General features: G+C 33.7%; 1 protein-coding gene across 1 annotated transcript; it reads left to right on the forward strand.

The window, feature by feature from the left end:
• Positions 1-2311: 2311 nt before the first annotated feature.
• LOC104213921 (small ribosomal subunit protein cS23z-like) lies at positions 2312-3916 on the forward strand. Its single transcript, XM_009763485.2, has 2 exons — positions 2312-2632; positions 3378-3916. The coding sequence occupies exons 1-2, from the start codon at positions 2387-2389 to the stop codon at positions 3657-3659; spliced, it is 528 nt and encodes a 175-aa protein (XP_009761787.1). The 5' UTR covers positions 2312-2386; the 3' UTR covers positions 3660-3916.
• Positions 3917-11227: the final 7311 nt, after the last annotated feature.

Raw genomic sequence — 11227 nt, forward strand, 5'->3', positions numbered from 1 at the left:
TGTACCATTACATATATATGTTGCTTTAATTTTATATATACTACCAAACACTGGAAAATAATCCAGAAATCGATTTCCTAAAAGGAAAACGTTTATCACGATTCTCCTTAATTACAAAATATAACTTAAAATAAATAGTAGCATAACATAGCATGGAATGGTTGAGAAAATAAACCTATAGCACATCAATTCATTTGACAAGACCTAGATAGCCCTTAATTTTGGGAAATTAAAACCAAGCGTCATCTGATAAATATATACTTTTGTGTAAGCAAAGGGCAAGATGAGTATGGATTGAGGTGGATTGAATTGGTTGTCTCCATATTTGTACTCATTTTCTCTTTGATAATCTTACTAATATTATTTATTATTATGTGATTTTGTCAAAATCGTGAGAAACTCAATTGATGGTTTTTCAAGAATTGGAATGAGTTGTGCGCATGGACATACATTAGAAGTCGTCTCTTACTAATGAAGAAAATGACATTAGAAGAATAGTCTTTATTATGAACTTCATTTTCAGGTTTTTATAGATAAATTCATGCCTCTTTGCTACTTTTTTCAATTGTTATTACAAACATCGATACGAAAGAAGCCACTCAAATATTTGTTCTTTCAATTGTTCTTTGCTATTATTTTGTTAAAATTAGGAGTTAATTTTATGGATAGCCACTCAACGTTCATTTTATTGCATCAAAATCACACGACATCTTTTGTAATCAAATATTGATCAATTTGATAATTTGATCAGTCAACTTAACGTTACTAAATTCCAGTATTGACAAAAAATGTTAAGTAATTTCTTCCCATCGACGAACCTAAGAATAGTGGCAGAGTAACCTAATACCTATGCTAATAGGAGGTAGCAGATATCCAATAAAATAGTCGATGCGCACAGGAACTGGCCTGGACACCATAATGTTGCTAAATATGGCAAGTATCAAGGGGTCGTTTGGTTCAAAGCAAGGTTATCCCAAGATTATAGTCCTAGGATTATAATCCATGATAGTAACAAGGCCATAGATAATCCCATAATTTTGTATAAATCTTATACTGGCTTTAGCTGATACTCTCTATCAAGTACTAAAAAAATTAGGGGCAATTGTACAGATAGTCGTTCTCAGGTATGCTATTTAGATATTAGCCAATATTTATTTTGTCCTGAAATTTTAAATTAAAAATCTTAACTTCAGGACAATTCAAGACATTTTTGTCCTACAAAATTAAAATGCCAAACCAAAATTCAGGATACACTAGTTAATTCCTAAATAACAGCCCTTTAGAGTGGCTATCTGATGCCATTTCTACCCAAAAAAAAAAAACCTAAATTGTATACTGGGGTAACCCCTAATCCCCGTAACCAAAACAGCCCCTAACGGGGCGTTTGGTACGCGGACAAAATAGTACCGGAATTATAATCCTGGGATTATAATCCCGATACTAATTTATACCACTTGAGATATGGTATAAAATAATACCACATTTGATGGCATAAGATGGGATAGATAGGATAATTGGTGGGATTAAATTTATACCTTGTTTGGTTGGAGGTATAATTTTATCCTGGAATTAATTTATACCTCCAACCAAACAAGGTATAAATTTTATCCCACCTCTCATCCCACCTAATCCCTCTTACCAAACGACCACTAAAAGTATGTAAAATAGTAGGAATTTTTTATGTTTTTTTAAATTAATATAATTTATGTATTCAAATGTATTATATAATTTCTCTGAAAATTGCTATATTTTTGGGGTATTTTCGGTTGAGAATCTTTTTTATAACTGAAAATACAAAATTTGTGTGTTATAATTGAGTTTGTTGAGTTGTATTAGGAGTCTATTATGTTAATTGATTCACTTTCCGTTTTAAAAATAGTGTAATCCCCTTTTTCACCCCGTGAATACAGTCGAATATAGTCGAATACAATAATCTTCCAGCTGTAACCCCATATTTCACTCCATGAATACAGTCGAATACACTCGAATACAACAACTGATTAGCTGGACTTCCCTGATTCACGCTTATTTTTGCTAATGTACTCATGAATACAATAGCTTAAATACATCAAATACATCTTATAACCCCCAAAAAAGTATCTATAATTCGTAATATGGCAAATGATATCTATAGATGACTAATTACTACTAAAAGATAGTGGTTTATGAAAATTTCTCGAAATAGTAACATTACTTCCTTTGGGCCGAAATCCCATAAATTTCACAGCCCAAACCGGTTCCCTTTGGGCCTCTAGCCCATTTCAACTTCTTCCTTTATTCATTCTTTCAGTTCTTCTACTACCTTATCCATTCTGTTATCATCTCAAGTCTACACAGTTCTAAGGCCACCATTTTCCCATTTCCCATTTCTCTCACAGAAGAAAGCATGTTAACAATGTCAGTTCAATCTAGCTTGAAAACCAGTGTTACTATCCCTTCTTTACCTTCCCACAATCCCTCTGTTAAATCCTTCAGATGTTCTTCCTTCTCTGTAAACAACACAGTTTCATCTTCCATTCTTAGTTACAAAACCAAACCAACAAGAAGTATCCATAAGCTTTTTGCTTCAGCTGCCACTGAAACAGAACCAGTTACAGCTGAGATTTCAGACTCTGTTGTTCAAGAAATAGAGGTAAATATCAACCCTTTGAATTTCACAATTTAAAATCTATTAGAATGACTACAGGCAAATCCATTTTAATGTTTTTTCCAGCATGTTTTTATAATTCGAGCCGAAAATGATATTTCAACATGAATGCAATCTTATTATATATGAGAGTAAATTTTAAATATTTTACGTCTATATATATAGAGAGAGGCGGATTCAGAATTTGAAGTTGATAAATTTAATTTTTAATATCTTATGATTGAATCAATTGCATTTTTGATATTATGGGTTCGGAATTTAATATATGTTGACGTTTTAGTATATTTTCACGTGTATTATTTTTGCTTTGTGTCTACAATTATGGTTCAATTGACGTGTTGAACACATCAAATACTTAGTATAAGCAGAAAGACGGATATTCCTTGCTCATTATCAGTTAATCACCTATTCACAAATTTCGTGTGGGAAAAAATAGTTTTCATTTTCCATGTCATGAAAAATTCTTTTTGCTCCGCTTAGCCTTATCCCCCTCTTGGGGTATTTTAGTGATACGTTCTACAGGAACTGGACAATCCTATTTAGTCAAATACTAGCAACAAACACCTATGTTCCTTTCATTACAATATTTTTGAACTTGCTCTACATCTATGCATATATAGTTCAAACAAAAATAATAGATTCAGTTGAACTCACATAATCCATCGTAGTTTCGCCTATGACAATGAGCCAAAAGGATAGGATTTTATGGTTGAATTCTTGATTTTTGCAGAAGACTGATTCTAAGAAAAAGGTAATTGAGAAGCCAAGACTGGTATTAAAGTTCATATGGATGGAGAAGAACATAGGACTTGGTCTTGATCAAGTGTTACCAGGACATGGTTCTGTACCTTTGAGTCCATATTTCTTTTGGCCAAGGAAAGATGCATGGGAGGAGCTGAAAACAACACTAGAGAGCAAGCCATGGATATCACAGAAACAGATGATTATTTTGCTTAATCAAGCAACTGATATCATCAATTTGTGGCAGCAAAGTGGTGGCAATTTGTCCTAATTGCATTTGGTTTTTATCTTAGGCTAAAATTTTGCATTCTGTTCAGTTTTGTTTGGGGCAAGTCCTCTTCTTTTTAAGTGTACTATAGTGAAGGAGAAAATTTGGAAAAAGGAACTGTCATTTTTATTTCAAGATTACTTTTTAATTTGAGACAGACTGGGAGAAAAAGGAGCATATGACAGCCGGGATAAGTTTTATGCACGGTTCATATAGGAAATATTTACGGTCAAACTTCTTTATAATAACTTTATTTGTTCCGACGTTTTTTGGTTATTGTAGTAAAATACTGTTATAGAAGACATATATTATAGGGGCATTTGCATCTATACCCGCTTTTTGGGTCACGTTTTAACTTGTGCTCGCTTTGCAAAAAAAATTGCAAGCGTACCCACTTTTTCGCGTAACTTCAGCATACAGGGCTGAAGTAGCAAAGACAATCACGCAAAACTTCAGCATTCTAGTAGACGGGCCTCAAGTAGCAAGTGTGCTGAACCAAGGTAAAAATTGCACGGGGCGCCCTATTTGGTCGCCCCCATTTAACCTATACCCTTTTTTTAAAAAACTTTTAACTTGTACCCACTTTTTAAATAACTTCAGCTCCCTTTCTCCTCCTCCTTCGTTTTCTTCTTCTTCTTCTTCTTTTTCTTCTTCTTGCTTTTGTTGTTGGAACTTCAGTTCATGGGATGATTGTCATAAATATGGTAATATTTTTTTCTTTTTTGGGCAAAGTACTAACATTCTCATATAGTGCGCATAGTCTTTTTAATCTTAATCTCCTTACCAGTGCCTTTTAATTTTCTTTTAGACAGTGATATCATGATTTCTTCTCTTTTTCTTCTATTTGAGTCAAAATATTACTGCAAAATCTGGAGTGATTTTTATTAGCAGATTCGAACTGTATTGGATTTTAGATCGATAAGCAATGTTAATTAAGCATGATTTTCTCGTCAGCAGCTTTGACCACATTGGATTTTAGATTGATAGGCTTAGTTGATTTAGCATCACTAGTTCTAGGGCTGAAGTTCGACAGTTACAAAACAAAAACTTCAGCTCTAGAGCTGAAGTTCGCCAGGTACATAAACAAAAACTTCAGCACACTTGGTGGTTCATCACACTTGCTACTTCAGGCCCGTCTACTAGAATGCTGAAGTTTTGGGTGATTGCCTTTGCTACTTCAGCCCCGTATGCTGAAGTTATGCGAAAAAGCGGGTACGCTTGCAATTTTTTTTTGCAAAGTGGGCATAAGTTAAAACGTGACACAAAAAGCGGGTATAGATGCAAATGCCCCTGAACCAAGTGTGCTGAAATTTTTGTTTGTAATTGCTGAATTTAAGCATAGTAGCTGAAGTTTTGTTCTCTATTTGCTGAACTTTTTGTTTATAATTGATGAACTTAAGCATAGTAGCTGAAGTTTTGTTCTCTATTTGCTGAAGTTTTTGTTTATAATTGCACTAAATAAGCTGAAATTTTTTTGTCCTGGATTCATTAGTTCTGTTATTAAGCTTTTTCAAAAACTTCAGCAGAAGATGCTAAAGTTATTTAGTTCATTTATAAAAACTTCACCACTAAATAAACTGAAGTTTTTTTGTCCTGTATAAGCTTTTTCAAAAGTTTCAGCAGAAGATGCTAAAGTTATTTAGTTCATTTGTAAAAACTTCAGCACTAAAAGCTGAAGCTTTTTTGTCCTGGATTCATTAGTTTTGCCATAAAGCTTTTTCAAAAACTTCAGCAGCTTATTTAATTAATTTATAAAAACTTCAACACTATATAAGCTGAAGTTTTTGAAAAAGCTTTCTAACATACTAGATAAATAATCAGATTGCCAACAGTATTTAAATCATAAATTTTGGAAACAATAAACGTGAAAAGAACAGAATTATCATTGTCTACTAACTTACATACGTGGAAATATTCACAAATTATTGTCTACTAACTTACGTAATTATTTATAATTTATTTTTAAATAATCTGATAAACATATTTATGGCAATCATCCCATGAACTAAAGTTTTATAGCAGCACCAACAACAGCAAAAGAAAGAAGAAGAAGAAGAAGAAGAAGAAGAAGAAGAAGAAGAAGAAGAAGAAGAAGAAGGAGGAGGAGGAGGAGGAGGAGGAGGACGAGAGAGGGGGCTGAAGTTGTTTAAAAAGTGGGTACAAGTTAAAACTTTTTAAAAAAATGGGTATAGGTTAAATGGGAGCGACCAAATAGGGCGCCCCGTGCAATTTTTACTATATTATAACATAACATAAAAATTGGTTCCGAGAGAAACTTGGCTTTTATAGCGAATATCTGTTATATAGGGACGCTGTTATAGAGAGATTTGACTGTAATATATTATAGTAAATTAAATTGTATTGATAATATAAACAAAATCAGTGTGTATGACTTGAACAACAAATGCAAGATTTGTCAATACGGTAAAAGTTTAACTAATCCGGAAAAACTTGTGAACAATTGAATAAATACATACAAAATTTGCAAATCCCCTAAGACGGTGAACAATTTAAGAAAATAGATAGAATAAATATTGTGCCAAAGTTATGCATTGCTGGCATAACTCATGAACAAAGCAAAATTCATAAATCCAGCAAGAATTGTGAATAATTTAATATTGTAATAAAAATAAAGATTATACCAACCAAAGTATTGCCTCCTGCATAACTGACAAAACTTGTGAACAAGGCAAAGACTTGTGGACAATTTAATAAGACCGATAAAATAAAAATTATACCAAAATTATATCCAGCTTGAGAAAACTTGAGAAAGCATAATTTTTTTTTTGGTTAAAAGGGATATATATATATATATATATATATATATATACAAAAATTAAGAATTACATAATTATTCATTCTTCTGGATATATAACACCGACTTTATATTTGCACAAAATTCTTGCACAACAACAATATACCTAGTATTATCCCACAATGGTGAGGTCTGGGAAGGTAGTGTATATGGAGACATTACCCCTACTTTGTGAGAATAGAGAAATTATTTTCAATAGACCATCAGGATAGCACAAAATTCTTGAACGTGTTCAAATTTTAAAGGAATTTTTACATTCATATACACTATATGAAACTATATTACCCTCCCTACTCAAATTTTACTATAACTACATTTTATATACCCAATTACCATTTATGTACATTTTAAGAGAATTAATGATAATAATTAGTGTCCTAAAATTACTCTAACATATCTTCCACTCCCCCATGTTTCTCTCTCCACATCCCACCCCATCCCCCACGTATCTTGCACTCACCCACGATTCCATCATTGACAACCATTAAAAAGCTTTGAAGCTTTGAATTCGAATTTGAGTTTTCAAAAAACATTATTTGTTTGAATTGGATGTTGTGGCAAAGAATTGGGAATTCTCTCTACGTCTCTCTCTATCTCTCAATCCCTAATTTCAGTAATGTAAAACAAAGGAAAAGAGAGCAGCAATTCCACCATTGACAGTCATTAAAAAGCTTTGAATTCGAATTTGGGTTTTCAAAAATCATTATTTGTTTGGATTGGGTGTTGTTGCAAACAATTGGGAATATGGTTTGACGTTTATATCTTTCATTTATTTAACTATTGTATGAAAGTTGAACAATATTGTATAAAAATTATATTTAAGTTGTATGATATTATAGTTGTATATAACTGAGTAAAAATAATGTATGAAAATTGTAGATAAGTTGTATAATATATAATTAGTTGTATGAAATTTGTTTTTACTATGTATAAATCAGATACAAAATATACAAAAGACATATCGTATAAAATTTGTATTTAAGTTGTATGTTATTGTAGTTATATTTAACTGGGTAGAAATAATGTTTGAAAGTTATCGATAAGTTGTATAATATATAATTAGTTATATGAAAATTGTTTTTACTATGTTTTCGGACTGGTGTGAGCACGTGATTTTTGTTTACACGACAATTACTCCAAAAGAAATCGAAAAATAGAACAAAGCGTCTTTGTGTACAATTTTTAGATTTTGCGTGGCATTTTTTGGTAGTTATTTGTAGTTTTTGTCTGTGATTGTTTAGTTTTATCAATTAAAAATACAAAAATATATGTCGCGTGTAAATTTAGGATCTTGTTCTACTATTAGGAATTAATTAAATCGTATTTGGTTTTGAATGAATAAAAAATCACAAAAATATTATCTTTGGTAATTTTGTCATTTTATCGTTTAAAGGTTGATTTTTGTTTAATTAATATATGATATTGTGTGTTAATTATTACTAAAAAATCAATTAATGTCTTGTGATATAATTTTAATTTTATATTTTTTATAATTTATTTTTAGGACTTTTTGTAAACTCGGATTTTAATTAGAAATAGAAAAAGAAAAGAAATGAGTTTAAAATTGGACGAAATCGAACTGGGCCATTTGAATTGGACCCAAAATCAGGCCCAAAGCACTGTTTTGCCCGATCCAGATCAGCCAACCTCAGAGAACGTCCAAACGGCGTCGTTTTGATCATGCTTGATCTGGGCCGTTGATCTCAGATTGATCAACGGCCAAGATCACGTCTCCATACCCACGCTTTAACCTGACCCGTATCACCCAGAGACCCACTGGTCTCACTTAACCCATACGACGTCGTTTCCGTTAAGTTGATCAATCCAGGCCATTGATTTTGAATGATCTAACGGCCCAGATCAAATTTCCCCCTAACTATATAAACTCAATCCCTTACCCCCACGCCCCCTAAGCCAGACCCCCTCCCCCATCCTCGTCTCTCTCAATTCAGAGACTGGACCAAACACCTCTTAGAACCCTAAGCGCCGCCTCTCCACCCCCTCACTACAAACCCGGCGACAACGATGCAGTGACCACCAAATTAACACCCCTAGTGCACCTCGACCCCCTGGACACAGATCTGCAAACCGTTTGGTTCGAATCAACTTACATCGTCTCGAATCTTCATCTGAAGATTCGAGCCAAACCTCAACTTATACCAACCGACCCCAAATGCACACCAGTTACTCCCCTGACCTCCCTCGTGACCAAACCAAGCCTAGTTTGGTTCGAATCTAACCAGAAAAGCTCGGACCCCTAATCTGAGCCCCAAGAACCCTAGAAATACAGAACCTGGGGTTTTGTCCAATTAAACGAAGGGTTGGGGTTTTAATAGACCTTAATCGAGGTGTTCTCAGTTGAGAACACTTCGATTAAAGTCCGTTCAACCCCAAAAGAGGTCTGATTCAGAGTCCAAGACGGGGTCGTCTAACCTTCAATTTCTTAAGGTAATTTCTTTTCCTTGTCAGTTCCATGTTGTTGTCTGTTGATGTCTGTTTATGTGTTTAAATGTCAGTTTGAGTTGTTTTCATATTTGTTCGACTATTTTGTCCACCTCGCCCGGACCTTTTATTTGGTCGAAATTTTCGTCTATTCATTGATGAGTGTATATGTTTAAACTATATAATCGATTGGAATGAATTTGATCGATTAATTAGTTTCCAGGGCAATTCTTTATTTTTGACAGTACAACTTGAATCACCTGTTAATACTGTTCGATTCTGATCATTTGCTATTGATTGTATGTGTTGTAATTCGCGTAGTCGATTCGATATATGTCGTCAATTAGTTTCAGTTTGGAATGGTAGTAATCTGACTCATGCTATTTAATTTTGTTTACTGAGGCATTGTTGAATCAGCTGAGAATTGATTATAACTGTTTGTAGTTTTTTAGTTGAATCAAAAATCATCTAAGGATTGGTTATAGCTGCAATTCTTAATGAAGATTTTAAGAGTTAAGAAAGTGGACTGCCAGTTGAGTATGGGTTGAACCATTAGAGTAATCTATAGTGCAAATACACCCTGGCTGACATCTTTACAGATGAGAAGTCAGGTGTAGGATGAGTTTAATAATAAAAAGCTGAAAATGCACATGAGAATAGTAGTGGAACCTGCTATACAGTAGGATATCCACTGCATTTTTGAATTTCAGAAGATTAAAATAGAGGAGAAATTCCATGCCTAGACAATCCTAAGTGGAAATGACAGCCTTTAGGATTTATTTTAAGCCATGGGCAGCCTGCCTATAAAAGAGAGTTCTTTTCTTCTAATGAAGAGGAGGTCAGAACCCAAAAAGGGAGGGAGGAAGGAGATAGCATAGTCAGAGACCAAGAGGTCAAATACCAGAGGGAAAAGGCAGAACCCAAGAGGAAGGGGACTAAAAAACAGAAAGAGAGAGAGAGAAAACAAAAAGAGGGAGGGACTGATAGATTGAAAGAGAGTTTAGAACAAAAAGAAGCTGAAAATTCTGTTTTTCTTCACCTTTTCTGTTTGAAATCAGCATTAACTGCTTTATTCTATCAAAACTTAGGTTTCTTTCCTTGAGTGTCTGAAAATCAGAAACTTTTTCCACTGTTATTGCGGATCCACCTATTTCTACATGTTTTCAACTAAGCCTCTGGAGTCTTTTGGTTTGGATATTGGTATTGTTTTCATTGGTTTATTTCTATTTGTTCACTGGAGTTTATCCTGCCTTGGTGCTACTGCTGCTGTTGACTATAGTTTTCTGCTGAACATCTACTACTGCTTCCACTGATCTTCATCTCCTCTTTTTGCTTTTCCAAATACCAGGTACACAAAACTGAATACACTGGTACATCTTGTAAGCTACTCGAAGTACAAATGCAAGAAATGGGAAAGATTTGAAGTTATAGTTTAGTGTAGTTTGTATTGTCTGCATTTAAACATTCTATGCACTGCCTATGTAAACTCTGTCTACACATTGAATCTCATTTGTATGTATGTTGGCTAGTTGCATGAACTAGAATCAGTTGGTGGTCGTTTATGTATAACATGGGCTTTATCCTATAGCAGTTCAAGTCGTAAACTATTTCCCCGTAGGTTTTTAGCTTAAATGGACTGATAGTTAATTGTAGCATCCTCCTAGTTTAATTTGGTCGATTAAACAGTATGTTCCAAATATGTATCAGACTTTATGCGATTACTTAATAGTTCAAACTATTTTAATTAACAATTTGTCCATCTGAATCCATAAAAAATGGGTTTCATTTAGCTACGACTTTCATTTCGGATTTTTAAAGGTCAAACATGTGTAGAGTCATTCAGCCAAGCCCGAAATCTAAATGAGGATGGCACAGGCCCAGCTTTACCTCTCATACATCGGACCTGAGCCCATAATTGTTAATCAACTGCTCTTATTGTATCGTCTTTCAGATTTAACGACTGACTTTCGGAATTCAACTATAATAGATCGTGAGCATGTAAATGAGTTAGAACTCTTGTTCTTTCATTATAGAGACGAACATAATAGAAAAATATAGTCGTTGTAGGTTTATCCTTTCAAAAATAAAAAATGAGACGAGTCTCGCCAAATACAAATGCAAATTGCGGGGCCCTCAATAATTGGTCATAATAAATATTTAGATTTCTTGGGATGGACTATTTAGTGAATTTCACTGCCTTCCCCAAAGATAATAACGCATTAGACTCTTTAGGCGCGATTTAATTAAATTACCTTCTTAAATTCGGGTGCGCATTTATGTGACCCAAATCCAAATCTCAACGGAGTTGGAATGT

Source organism: Nicotiana sylvestris, chromosome 10 (genome assembly GCF_000393655.2).
Source record: "Nicotiana sylvestris chromosome 10, ASM39365v2, whole genome shotgun sequence".
Taxonomy (NCBI): domain Eukaryota; kingdom Viridiplantae; phylum Streptophyta; class Magnoliopsida; order Solanales; family Solanaceae; genus Nicotiana; species Nicotiana sylvestris.

Bases quoted from the DNA above. Each gene is read 5' to 3' on its own strand.
- LOC104213921 (XM_009763485.2), top strand. From the start codon at position 2,387: ATGTTAACAATGTCAGTTCAATCTAGCTTGAAAACCAGTGTTACTATC. The intron at 2,633-3,377 runs GTAAATATCAAC...TGATTTTTGCAG, and splicing joins CTGTTGTTCAAGAAATAGAG to AAGACTGATTCTAAGAAAAA.